The following is a 13,598-nucleotide window of genomic DNA, read 5'->3' as shown; positions in this document are numbered from 1 at the left end:
ACACAGTATCACCAAGTATAGGGATTGAAATTCTGAGTACTTTTTCTCTAACTACGGTGAGATAAAGCTAAAAGTTAATATTAAAAATATACCTCAAACATCCTTAAATGTTTGTAAATTACTTCTAAACAACTTATTGGCCAAAAATAAAAATTATAAAGGAAATTAAACGTGCCAATTTTATAACTTAACGTCTCAATAATTTACCCAATAGAACAGCAAATAACACACAGTCATACATTGCTTAATGACAGGATACTTTATGAACCCAACATTCAGTGATGTTAGTCGTTGTATAAACATCAAGGAGTGTACTTACATGAACCTAGAGGGTACAGCTTCCTACACGCTTAGCCTGTATGGCATAGTTCCTATACTACCAACCTGTACAGCATGTTGCTGGACTGAATACATAATTTTACTGTACCTTTTCTATGTTTAGATATATCGTGTATATCTAAACATAGAAAAGGTACAGTAAAATTATGGCATAAAAAATGAAAAATGTTACATCTATGTAGGGAACTTACCATAAATGGAGATTCTAAAACTGGGAGTTGCTCTGAGTGAGTCTGGGAGTGAATGGTGAGTGAATGTGAAAGCCTAGGCCATTACTGTGTACTCCGGTAGACTTTACCAACACTTTGCACTTAGGCTATACTAAATTTGTAAAAAGAAAAATACTTTTCTTTCTTCAATAATAAGTTAATGTTAGCCTACTTTCACTTTTTTACTTTGTAACATTTTTATTTTTTAAAAAAATTATTTGATTCTTTTGTAATCACAGCTTAAGACATAAATAGTACAATTGTACAGATATTTCCTTTATATTCTTATTCTATATGCTTTTATCTATCTTCAAATTTTCTTTCATTTTTTACTTTTTAAACTTTTTGTTAAAAATTAAGACACAAACACAATTTTGTGTTTATTATTATCAAAAATTATGTACCATACATAGTTGTATTGCTATACTTTTAAACAAGTGGCAGTGCAATAGGTTTGTTCATACCAGTATCACCAAAAACTCATGAGAACTGCATTGTGCTATGGTGTTAGGACAATGATGATGTAACTAGGAATAGGAATTTTTCAGCTTCATTATAATCTTCTGGGACTACTGTGGTATATATGGTCTGTCTTATGCTGACCGAAATGTTGTTATGTCATGCATGATTACATAAAGAAAATAGGAAAAAATAGTACATATGACCGATCTTATTAATTAAATAGATAAAAAGTGCATGACACAACTCAAAAAGCTAAAAGTTGTTTTTCAACCAAATAATTAAATAGGTAAACACCAGGGAAGATTGAATTTTAAAAAAATCAAGTATTACCCTATTCCAAATGAAAAAGAACATCATTTTAATGGAAGCCAAAAAGAAGTAGTATTTGCAATGCTTATTAACTGACAAAGAACTCATATCCTGGATATATTAGAAGGTTTGACAAATCAATAAAGATATCACAAATCCTGGACACTACAAATGACAAATGGGCAAAAACATTAACAGGCACTTCACAAAAGAAAATATCCAAATTATTAAGAAACATATAAAAGCTTTCCTTTTCACTGTCATTAGTTTTTAAGGCAATGCTAGATACCCGTGTACTCTCATCAGAAATGTTACTCAAAAGTGAAATAAAACAAAATATAACCCGACAATATCAAATGTGAAGAAGAATGCGAAGCAACAGGTCACTCACATCCTACTTGTTTGGGAGTAATTTTGTGTAGCCTCTGTTTATCAGTAAGGCTACACAAGGCTGAATATCCACATTCTAATAAATCGGCTAAGGCTAAACATACACCTAATAAATCTATCAAATTTATAGATATATAGCCTTCAGAAATTCTTACATGTGTAAATCAAGACTATAATAAGAATGGTCATAACATCACTATTTATGTTAGTGCCTAACCAAGCAAAAAAATCCAAATGGACTCAACAATAGCATGGATTCATTATGAAATGTTCATACCATGGAGTGCCATGCAGTGATGGAAGCTGACTACAGCTACATACAACGTCTCCGAGTCTCCCAAGGGAGCCTGAGTGAAAGAAACCATTCACATTGATTTCATTTATATGGAGTTCAAAATGCTCCCTAACTAACTAGTGTTAGAAGTCAGGATAATGATTTTCTCAGGGAAGAAATGGGATTGTAACCAGAAGAATGGACCAAGAAATCTTTTGAGACACCACTTATCTCCTGTCTCCATCTGGTTGTGATTACATGGATGTATGCACTTTGACATAAGTTATTAAGTTGTAGACTTATGACTTAGGCACTTCTCTCTAAATGTGGTACTTCAACAAGATGTTTTGATTTATTTTTATATTAAAAGACAGAAGAAAGGGGAGAGTAAGGTAAAGAAAATAGCATGAAAAAATCTCTGTGCAGGAATTAAGTGTGTACAAAGATTGAATAAAGCCATTTGAATGGAGTACAGAGGTGAAGAAATAAAGATAAAGAGAGGAGGAGGGGAGATGGGAAAAAAGGAAGGCGGAAGGGAGAAAGAAAAGACAACGGAAAAAGAAAAAAAAGAAGCTCGAAAAATAAGTAATGGCGGCACCTCTCCAAGGTCCTGAAACTTGGATGCTTCCCTAACAGTAATGAACGCCCGAGAAGGGATTTAGCTGTGGAGAGGGTGGTGATGTGATGAGATGTGTACTTCAGATATTTCCAGATGAATGCACTGGAGAAGGGAAAAAAAGTAGATGTGAGTGGATGAAGAAAGAACTCACAGCAATTGTCCAGCAGAGAGAAGTGGGTCTGAGTTACCTGGGTCTGAGTGTTGGTGATAGGGAAGCTGCAGGAACGTATGATTGTGTGGATGTTGGGGGTATAGGGAGAAGGAGCTATGCTTAAAATATGCTTAAAATACCAAGCTTTTCTAACTCCAAAATACCTTTTATTTATTTATTTGTTTGTTTATGTATTTATTTTGAGATGGAGTCTCGCTGTGCCTCCCAGGCTGGAGTGCAATGGTGCCATCTTGGCTCACTGCAACCTCTGCCTCCTGGGTTCAAGCAATTCTCCTGTCTCAGCCTCCTGAGTAGCTGGGACTACAGGCGCACGCCACCACAGCCAGCTAATTTTTGTATTTTTAGTAGAGATGGGGTTTCACCACATTGGTCAGGCTGGTCTTGAACTCCTGACCTCAGGTGAACCACCTGCGTTGGCCTCAAGATGCTGGGATTACAGGCATGAGTCACTGCACCCGGTCCAAAACACCTCTTAAAAAGTCATTTAACCACATGTTTCTCTTTTCTATAGCTCGTTGTAAACAATTAATTCCCATATTTAATAGTGAAGTCCTTTTTGTATTCTAGTTTAATAATACTATTTCATGGGTTGTTTTAATAGGAATTTCCTAGTCAATATAGTTTTATTTATAACCTCATTGGAGGAAGAGTTTTATACATATTTTATAGGGATGGGTCCAAAAGTCCCTGCTATGTTGGTAAACACATAATAATTAAATTTTAAAAAGCTATGGCCTTCTAAATTTTTCCCTCTTTTGAAATAAATATACACAGATTTTTGACTCGTTTATCAACAATTGTGCTACCTTATAGGAAAATTAACAAGGTTCATTTATGAATGTGTCACAAAACTGCTTTTCTTGAACTGCTGATGTTCAAATATTATAATTTTATGCCATCTGTGATATGAGCATTTGTTACATATAAGTTTTATCATAAGCAAACTTTTAAAAACTCATAAAAGCCCTCCCTTTGTTTAAATGTGTTTTGTATATCTATCGCTTTCAGTTTATAAGTGTTTGACCATTGCTCTTCTATAAAAGAGTCTACAAGAACTCTAAAATATCTATGACATTTTATCTTTAGATATTTTAAAATTTTTATTTTATCTTTATTTTTATTTTATCTTGTAGACTCTTTGCTTACGTGTCTTGGATCTGTATACATATACATATATGTGTATATGTATTATATATACAAATAAATATACATATAGATTTTGTGCTTAAAAAAAAGAACTCTAAAATATATAATGTGCTCCACTGATTCTGTAAAATAGATATGTAATTTCCCATTGCTCAAAGATACTAGGAATCACATACACTTAACTGCTTATATTTTCCAATACTTTGCTTAGTTACAACATTTCTATACAAAGATATTCTCATGTATAAAAGAGCCCAACAATTGTTTCATACTTCTTACACTTCCTTAAGATAGTATTGAATACCAACAAAATACTACTTGAGTCAAGAGGCCTTAATCAGTCTGTTAGAGTAGGAAACTGAAGAGTTAAAATAGTTGTGGTATTGGCCTACACCAATATGTGACATGGGACACGGCTGTGGATATGACATTTGGATTCCATCCTCTGTTCCTCTTCTTGTAAATTGAGTCTGTAGCCGAACACACTTGTTAATGCTCAGAGACAAGTATGCAGGGAGAAAAGAGACACTGAGCTGGATCCCTGTGTATTTTGGTTCATACCTGAGATGAACCTGAAATACAGTTTATTACCTGAAATAGGAGACCAGTATGTTGTAATGAATTTAGTCTGAATTATCTCATTCCTGAGAGGTTCCTGTTAAATTGAGCAAGTACGAGATAGACATGAACCGAAATCATTTCTTTGACTCTTAGTCTACTCTGGGAAAGTGAAACATTGCCAAAGATAACAGTCTTTTAATTAATTTTGGAGGTTTGTTTGTGTATACACTTGGAATTTCTTGGATACATGCTTCATTAATAGGCCAATGTGCCTGGGTTTAAAGAAGATATTTATTTTTAAATTTAATATGTCAATTCTTGGTTGAAAGTATAGCGGAAGGGGCAGCAGCATAAATATCCTCTCATTCATTGCTTCATTTGTTCAAGAAACATGAATTAAACAACCTACTACTCATCAGTCACAGTGTGAAAGTAGCAGGACCCAAAGACGAACGTGCAGGCATATGCCTTCAAGTTGGGATGCAGAGGCAGCCATGCCAATAAGTAAATATGTGTGATAAGTTGTTAGATGTGCAATTCTAGCTATGATTGATTTAATGGCCAACATAGCCCTTGTAATATAACATTAGCACGGAGGTGAGATTAAATTCTGTTTCCATCTCTTGGTTGCAAAGGGTCAGTGAGGAAACGGGTCGTCTCTGAGCAGGGTTGACACTGGACTTAATAGTTTTGCATGGATGATCTATAAATGGCTCTTCTCTAATCCTTACTACCTACCCAAATGATATCCTTGTCATTCCAACCCAAAATTAGTTCAGGAGCTTCCTAGCTGCCTTGCCTGTCCTCCTGTCTCTTTGCTTTGGAGGGTGGATTTGATTTTAAAGTATGGATCACACTACATCAATGTCCACCTGGGGGCCTTGGCTGCAACATTCCCGTTTTTGTAGGACACAGCTCACATGGCTCTCACTGCTGGTCTCCACATGTCCTTACCCTCATTTCCATCACCCAGCTCTGCTTCCAGGTGGTAGTGTACTGAACTACTCAGGCCATCCCTCTCTAGGCATTCATTTTCCCTGGCTCCAGGTCCTAATGGCTAAATTTGCATTGCTCCTATGAGATGCATTTCAGCTGTCATCACTTGCATTAGCTTTCTTTCCTATTTGCCTAAAGACCCCAGGAGCCCTGCCATCTGTATTACTGTATCATATTTGTACAGTTATTTTTGTTGTCCATATTGTTATTTTGGGCGTCACCCACCAGACACTGTGAAATCCTCAAGGACAGGGACTGTTTTCTATAATAAAATCTATCACATGTCATCAAGCTTGGCATATCATTAGTCTCTCAACATATTTTAAGTTAATTTGTTGAATTTCTGAATGGATAATTGAGAGAAGGTAAAAACACTGGTTATATGCTTTCTCCAAACCATTATTATCATACCTGTGTATTTTGTAAAAGAAATGCTGACACATCTCATACTTTTTCTAGTAGATATCTTCCTGAACATTTATGGGTAAATTAAATTGTATGAAATGAATAATGCCTTCAGTGAAATAGGACAGCACACATTTTAAAGAACATCAGTAATGAACTAATCTGTGTAAAAGAATAGTTTTACTCTCTTTTCTTATGTCACCTTGACTGTCGCTTTTACAAATTGGGAATTTTACACGTTGAGTTTCCTTATGTTGAAGTTCTTCTAGGTAAAGGTATTAATGCAGTTAAACGTCTAGTAATAAGTAACACAAAAAGAACGCTGATAAAGTGACATGAGGAATCTGTTCCTGTGTTGTAAACATTTCCTGATGTCAAAGGTGAAACTGAACATTTTGCCAAAAGTCTCAACCTAAAGCCACTTTAATCAAAGCAGTTGCTAATGCCAACAGTACATAAATCGAGGATGGAGCAACAGGATCGACACCAGCAATGGCCGCATTGTGGTAGGTGTGGACAGAGCCTGCCGGAATTAAACAGATGCCAGGAGTTAACACTAGGCAAAGGTAAATGGGATAGGTGCTGTGAAACATGGCAGATCCTATGGGACTTAGGTGCTCCCAAACACGGCAGATTCTATGGGGCTTGGGTGCTGAAAAACATGGCAGATTCTATGAGATTTAGGTGCTGTGAAACATCACAGATTCTATGGGATTTAGGTGCTGTGAAACACGGCAGATTCTATGGGATTTAGGTGCTGTGAAACACGGCAGATTCTATGGGGCTTAGGTGCTATGAAACGGGGCAGATTCTATGTTCCCAAACCTAGCAGAAACAGTGCGGTGAGAATCATAAAGTAAACATGCTACTCCTGTGATTTGGGTGAAAAAAACAAACAAACCAACAAAAACAGGAAATACAGCTACAAAATCTAGATGGAGAAGAGCCAAAACTGTTGATAGATATAGGATCACTTTTGCATCCCTGTTTGTGAATGCAATAGCACAAGAAAAAGTCATTTTGAGGATGGGATAGGAAATGAGCTTCTGATGGTGATGCTGTCTTCAAATGGTTCCTAGTTGAATTTTCTCAGAAATTTTAATACCCAAGATTAATACAGAAATTGAGAACTATCCAATGTTAAGCACTTTTTCCTTACACTTGCTTTCCTTCTTTTTCTTTCTTTCTTTCTTTTCTTTTTTTTTTTTTTTTTTTTTTTTTTTTTTTTTGAGATAGAGTTTCATTCTTGTTGTCCAGGCTGGAGTACAATAGCACGAACTCAGCTCACCGCAACCTCTGTCTCCTGGGTTCAAGCGATTCTTCTGCCTCAGCCTCCCAAGTAGCTTGGATTACAGGTGTCCACCATCAAGCCCAGCTAATTTTTGTATTTTTAGTAGAGACAGGATTTCACCATGTTGGCCAGGCTGGTCTTGAACTCCTGACATCAGGTGATCCACCCGCCTCAGCCTCCCAAAGGGCTGGGATTACAGGCGTGAGCCACCACGCCTGGCCCCGTCTTTCTTACAGAGACCTCTTATCCTCATTCTTTTCCTCTCCAGTATTCCATATGGCAGTGGCTCAAGGCAGACAAACTACAAAGAATGAACAGGCATTACTTGAATATTCAGGATTGCTTTGCTGTTTTATTCTGTGCAGTGTTTCCTCCTATGCCTGCTTTTCAGCCTTATCCTTTCTGCAGGGCTCTGGGTCAGAAGCTGGGCAGGAGGAGCAGAACACGGCACCTCTGACAAGTAGCATGACTGAAAGCTGTTGGTTAAGTGTTAGGAGAAAACGTGTCTAACAGGGTTATTTGTTTCTTAACATAAAGGTTTAATCCATATGATTCCACTTCCCATTTCCAGGGATAATTTGAAGGAAACTATAAAAAATAGAAGGTTAAAAAATATGTTTGTCAGCTGGGTGTGGTGGCTCACGGCTGTAATTCCAGCACTTTGGGGAGGCCGAGGTGGGCGGGTCACCTGAGGTCAGGAGTTTGAGACCAGCCTGACCAATATGGTGAAACCCCATCTCTACTAAAAATACAAAAATTAGCCCGGCGTGGTGGCGGGCGCCTGTAGTCCCAGCTACTCAGGAGGCTGAGGCAGGAGAATCACTTGAACCCGGGAGGTGGAGGTCTCACCACTGCACTCCAGCCTGGCAACAGAGCGAGACTCCGTCTCAAAACAAATATATATATGTTTGTCTTCTTGATTTTTCCTCTCTCCTCCATCACACGGTGATGGAATGGGAAAAGGCAGGTTATGGGGAGCAGTTTGGAGTCCCATGCTTGGTGGGCAAGACAGGGAGGAAAATTCTAGATGAACGAATGCTGCTTCAAAGGAAGAAGAAAAAGAACCGTTTTAATCCTGCTTACAATCAGATTTAGATTGCTGATATTTTCTGTCCACACACAACTGGGTTTATCCTGACATTCAACAGTGTAAGTGACCTGTACTCTAAGCATTCCCTTCTAGAGAAAGGTTGTGATTGAGCAGCCTGCTGTTGTCTGAATTTTTGTCTCTCCCTTTTCCAGAATTCATATGTGAAACCTAACCTCAGGGTGATGGTGTTAGGGGGTGAGGACTTTGGGAGGTGATGAGGTGATGAGGGAGGAGCCATCATGCTGATAAAAGGAACCCCAAGGAGGTGCCTTTCCTCACACCATGTGATGCCCAGTGAGAAGGCGCCATCTGTGAACCAGAAATCAGATTCTCACCACACAAAGCGTCTGCTGGCACCTTGGTCTTGGACTTCCAACCTTCCAACTGTGAGAAATAAATTCCTGTTGTTTATAACCCACCCATTTGACTGTATTTTGTGGTCGCAGCTAGAACACAGTAAGACAAATCCCAAAAGAGAAGAGTGCTTCTAGAACCTGAAGTGCACCTACCACTTTCTAGCAAAGCCTGATCCACATTACTTTAAAAGTGACTTTTTCAAGCATTCTGCTTTGGTTTACCTATTTCTTCCACTTACCTCTCTCAAGCCCAAATCATTAGTTTACACTTGTAACCAACTGCTTGTGCATATGTGCTAACATGTTTTTGCATATAATATACATACATTAATACATAATGTATCATGCATGCTTGCAGGTGGGCATTGTGGGTAACTTACATGTAATTACTGTTGCAATTACTTAGAATCATCTGCTTCTTTGTGAGCTCGAAAGTGACCTCTTAATTCTTTTTTACAAACGGAGTTTTTTTGTGAATGTAAATAATGGAAAAGCTTTCCAAACCCCTCCCAGACTCTCGTTCCTGCCATGCCCCTCCCCTCGGGCTCTGGCACGCGCTTACACACACACACACACACACACACACACACACACACACACACACACAGCCTGATGTGTCTATCAGCTCTCAATCTGGTTTTTGAAGTGGTCTGGGTGGGTCTGCATATGTATTTGAGCAACCTCTGCGCGCACTCTTGAGAGCGCGCATCCATGTGTGGTCCAGGGAGGAAACCGCGGCTGTGAATGAATGATTGATGGGAACAGCGCCCAGGGGTAGCAAGTGGAGAAGGGAACCCAGGTCGCGGTCACTGGTCAACCCGCCTCTTGGGGTGAAGGTTAGGGAAATGGGTGCTGGTATTTGGCCCTGGCCAATGCTGGGGTTCCAGGGCTAGGGAGAGCCCTCAGCGCCAGGCTGGGCTGTAGGAGGTCTTTGGGGTCAGATCCCTGCAGGCAGACAAGAGGGAGCCAAAGAAACAAAGCCGCCGAGGGACGCGGCTGGGGCGGACGCCCGGAGGGAAGTGGAGCCCGGGAAGCCAGGTGTGCGGCGGGGAGAGCGGCCGTGCCACCCGCGCTGGGAGCCGGGCGCTGCCATTGAAGGCAAGGTCCTCTGCGCCCTGGAACTGCCGCGGCGGCGGATGCAGAGGCCAATCCGGAGTGCAACCATGGAGATGCGACGTGTGTCCCATAGTAACCTGTTACAACATTATTTATAAGCTGCCATCCCCAGCCTACCCCCACTTCCCCTCCGCTCCCTCGCCAGACTTGCCGGCGACGTGCACAGCAGCGTCTGGCTCTTCCCGGCCTCTCCCTTCTCTCGCGGGCGCAGCCGATCAATAGTTAACACCCGGCTGCGGGCGGCGGCTCCACCCGCGGCAATCACCGTAGTGCTTGTTTGTGGAAGCAGAGCGTGAGTGCGCCGCGCGCGCACCCAGCCCAGCTCGGAGTGGGCGTCTACCCGAGGAGGGGTGTCTGGGGAGGGGCTGCCCTCGTTACCCAAACAGTTTGGGCTCGCTTAACCTTGATGCAGCTCCTGGCTTCCCAGTCCAGCTCAGTTCAGACAGAACACCCGGCGCGCGCGCGCGCGCACACCGACACACACAGACACACACACACGCCGCCCCTGGCGTCGCCGCCCGCCCGGGTCTCCGCCCTTAGGGACCAGAGCGGCGACCGCTGCACCCCGCATGCCTGCTGGAGGAGCCCCCGGAGCCGGGACCGAGCCGCCGGCGTCCCCGAGTGCGCCCCCAGTGCGTGCCGCCGCGCTGTTGCTCGCAGTGTGCTGGCGCTGAGCTCGGTGGACACGCGCGCAGTCGAAGCTGCCTCTCGCCCTAGCTAGCTGGGCTCTCAGCCTCTTCCTCCCTCCCTGGCTCCTGGCTTTTTGTTTAAAGCAACACCCACCCTCCATCCAGGCTTTTTTTCTTTCTTTCTTTCTTGGTAGCGGTCGAAAAGAGTTGATTGCTATTGGGATCCGCTGGGTAAAGAGACGGGTAGGGTGAGCGGGAGGTGAGAAAACTGAAGACCTGGAAGATTTTTTTTTCTTCAAAAACCCGTTTCCGTCCAGTCTTCGGCCAGTCCAATCTACTTTAATCCTCACCAGGACAATGGATTAAGTTTCTCTTCCCTGGACCAGAAGTCGGGTTCGGACTTGGGGCAAAATGAAGGAAAAGGCCATGATCAAGACCGCTAAGATGCAGGGGAACGTGATGGTGAGTGCCGCGGGCAGGTTGCGCGCTGGGTCCGGGGGACCCGCCGTGAGGAGCGATGCTGGGGGAGGACTGTCCTTCTGAGTCCCGAACCTCCCTGGAAGGACAGCGACCCCATGCCCGCGCGCGGCGGCGCTTCCGCCACTTCCCACCTGAGCCCACCCAGCGGCGCCGGGATACGGAGGAGCAGGCATTTCTTTGCAAATTGCAACTTTGCGGCTCCGCGGCCCCTGTCCTTCGGGCATGTGGCTTTGTGTTTTGGGCGCGAGATTGAGCGTGGGAGGGGAGGAAGGGGCTGCGGGGAGCCCTCGTTGGCCGCGGGTCGGTCCGAGCCCCAAGCAGACCCCCAGGGCTCTTCTGGGGAAACGCGGGGAGAGGTGGTCACTTCGGCCAGGGAAGGGCCACTGGGCCCTGGCGCCCGCGCCGGCCTCGGGGCTGTGAGTCCCCGGAGCTCGAGACCTGTTGGGTTTGCGGAGTCTTCGGTTCTCTCGGGGCAGGCGCCGGTCGCTCCGCTCCGCTCTGCTCTGCTCCAGCCGCCGCCGCCAGGCGGGACCCTGCTCCCCCGGTTGGGGACGCTGACTCCCCCAAAAGCTTGACTGTGCGGGAGGAGGTCGGGGCACTTCGCCCCCCGGGAGGGCCGCGCGCCTGGAAACGCGGCTGGTCCGAGGAAGGCTCAGGGCTGCTGGCCAGGGGGCAGCTCTGCAAGGATAACTTTCTAACCGCAGGACCCGGCGATCCGCCTCCCCAGCGAGCCCACCCGCCTTGCCGCTCCCCGCTGACCCGCGCGGCCTGGGCGCGCCTGCTCTCGGGGTCACGTTAGCCCGGGGCACGGGGCCGAGGGGTCAGGGCGCTGGAGTCTCTGGCAAGGACGAGAGGGTTGCCATCTTGTTCTGTTGAAATTGTTTGTGTGACTGCGCGTGTTTATTTTAACCCATTAGGTCACGGTTTGAGAAGAATCCTGCAAAGGTCCCTTATTTTAAGTTCCTGGCTGGCACTTTTTTTTTTTTTTTTTTTTTTTTTTTTTTTTTTTGGTGAGGGACAAACAAGGAGATGGGGATTGCCTTGCTACTTTTGAAGGTTCTGCAGATTTGCAGATGCTACTTTTGAGGGTTCCGTAAGAATTGCAGAAATTCTTTCAGGGGCAAGGTCCAGAGTTGTTTACAAAAGTGGGTTGGGTCCAAGTGATGGGGGGTGGGGTGGGAAGGCACCTTTGGGAGAACACAGGTGGTGGTGCATTTTGAGATCCTGCTTTAACACAGGCAATAAGTGAAAATTTTACATTAATTGAACAAATACCCAGCTGACTTAACCACACCCACGGCAGACACCTGTTGCCTGGCAGAGAGGAGCGCCGTGGGTTCAGAACTTGACTCTAGACGGAGGTGTGAGCCTCTCGGTTCAAGACACCTCCCCGGAAAGTAATCAACACCTCGCCGGAAAGTAATAGCCGCAAAGAGGGGCTTACTCTTCAGGACCCCTCCCCGCTCCCGATATGACAAGGCCCCATCTAGGGGCCGGTCTCAGTCCTCGGTTGGTGGGTTCTCTGACTGACCTAATAGCTTGTTTATGAAAATGCATCTGTTTCCCTCATTTTTCCCACTCTTTTTAGCCATTGTGTTGTTCAGCATAATTTCTTGCATAAATAGGATAGAAACGTATACGGAGTAATTCTTTTTAATTAAATGCCCATCCACATCCATCATTCCTAACTTATGTGATGCCATCATGTGCTAGGGAAATCTGTACATTTAGGGCTGAGGCTGAAGTTAAGGATTGAGGTTAATTATACTGATAAGGCAACATTATTGACTCATTACATCAATCTACCGCCAAATAAGTTTCTACTCATGACTTACATAGCATGGCATGAAAGAGCTAAATCTTCATATTACATCTTTATTAGAAACCTTATGTTCTTTGCCCTCCCCCTAACCCCTCTCTGCATTTTACTTCAGAAAATAAAGAATGAAATGATTGCTATTTACATTTCTCACTTCCGTTCTGAATAAGGGTATTCCGTGTGATACTCACTGCATCCCTTTCCCTGTGTCTAATGTTAACAAGTGTAATTGGAGCAAGGTGAACTGAACCTGGAGAATTCTACAGCAACCCATATTTTCAGTTATCTGTTGGCCCAAGAAAACAATGAGATGCACACTTACTCAAACTTTAAATGTTCTTATCAACTCTTAAGCTGATAATTATGGCTCCACAGCTGCTGTGTAACTTATTTGAATTTTCATGTTCCAAGGAAATCCCTGTGGCTTCAGTTGAGTGATCATTTAGGACTTACCCATCCCTAATCTCTCAAGTTGCTTTGGAAGACTCTTGCTAATCACAGCCTCTCTTGGTTTAGATGACTGGCAAATTCTTTGCACTCACAACTTGATTGAAATTCAGGTGATATTTTACATTCAAGATGAGGACTGAATGATTTACTCCTATTACTGACAACTGAGTTGCCACACATCTGATAGCTACAAAAAGTGGCAGAATGTTTTATACTTTGCAGTAACACTGAATCCACACACACAGAGACCAGATCTCATTTCAGGGGACTCAAAGATCTCTGAGCTGTCTGGACTCGCATTTGAGGTTTGATATCTTAAAAAGAGAAAGACAGACACTTGGCACTGCCCAAATGGTCATGGAAATGTCAAATCCAGTTCCAGCCATGCCTGTAAATTATTTTATAATCCAGCCCCTGCTCACTGATATCCACACTGTGTGATTGTTCTGGACCTGCAGCCTGTTGTTTCACTAGGAGTCCTACAA

The 13,598-nt window shown here is 43.3% G+C and overlaps 1 protein-coding gene across 2 annotated transcripts in view; it reads left to right on the top strand.

Moving 5' to 3' along the window:
• The window catches only part of LOC105474942 (dipeptidyl peptidase like 6), a 1,161,442-nt gene that overhangs the window by 121,470 nt on the left and 1,026,374 nt on the right, over positions 1-13,598 (top strand). The window contains exon 1 of one of the 2 annotated variants that reach the window (XM_011729885.3): positions 10,426-10,826. The exons of the other annotated variant lie outside the window; for it this stretch is intronic. Coding sequence (XP_011728187.1) covers positions 10,776-10,826 — 51 coding nt within the window. The 5' untranslated portion in view covers positions 10,426-10,775. Of the gene's footprint in view, positions 1-10,425; positions 10,827-13,598 lie in introns of those variants that run through there. 2 annotated transcript variants of the gene reach the window in all.

This window comes from Macaca nemestrina, chromosome 4 (genome assembly GCF_043159975.1).
Source record: "Macaca nemestrina isolate mMacNem1 chromosome 4, mMacNem.hap1, whole genome shotgun sequence".
NCBI classification, from domain to species: Eukaryota; Metazoa; Chordata; class Mammalia; order Primates; family Cercopithecidae; genus Macaca; species Macaca nemestrina.
This window is presented reverse-complemented; position numbering and strand designations above follow the sequence as displayed.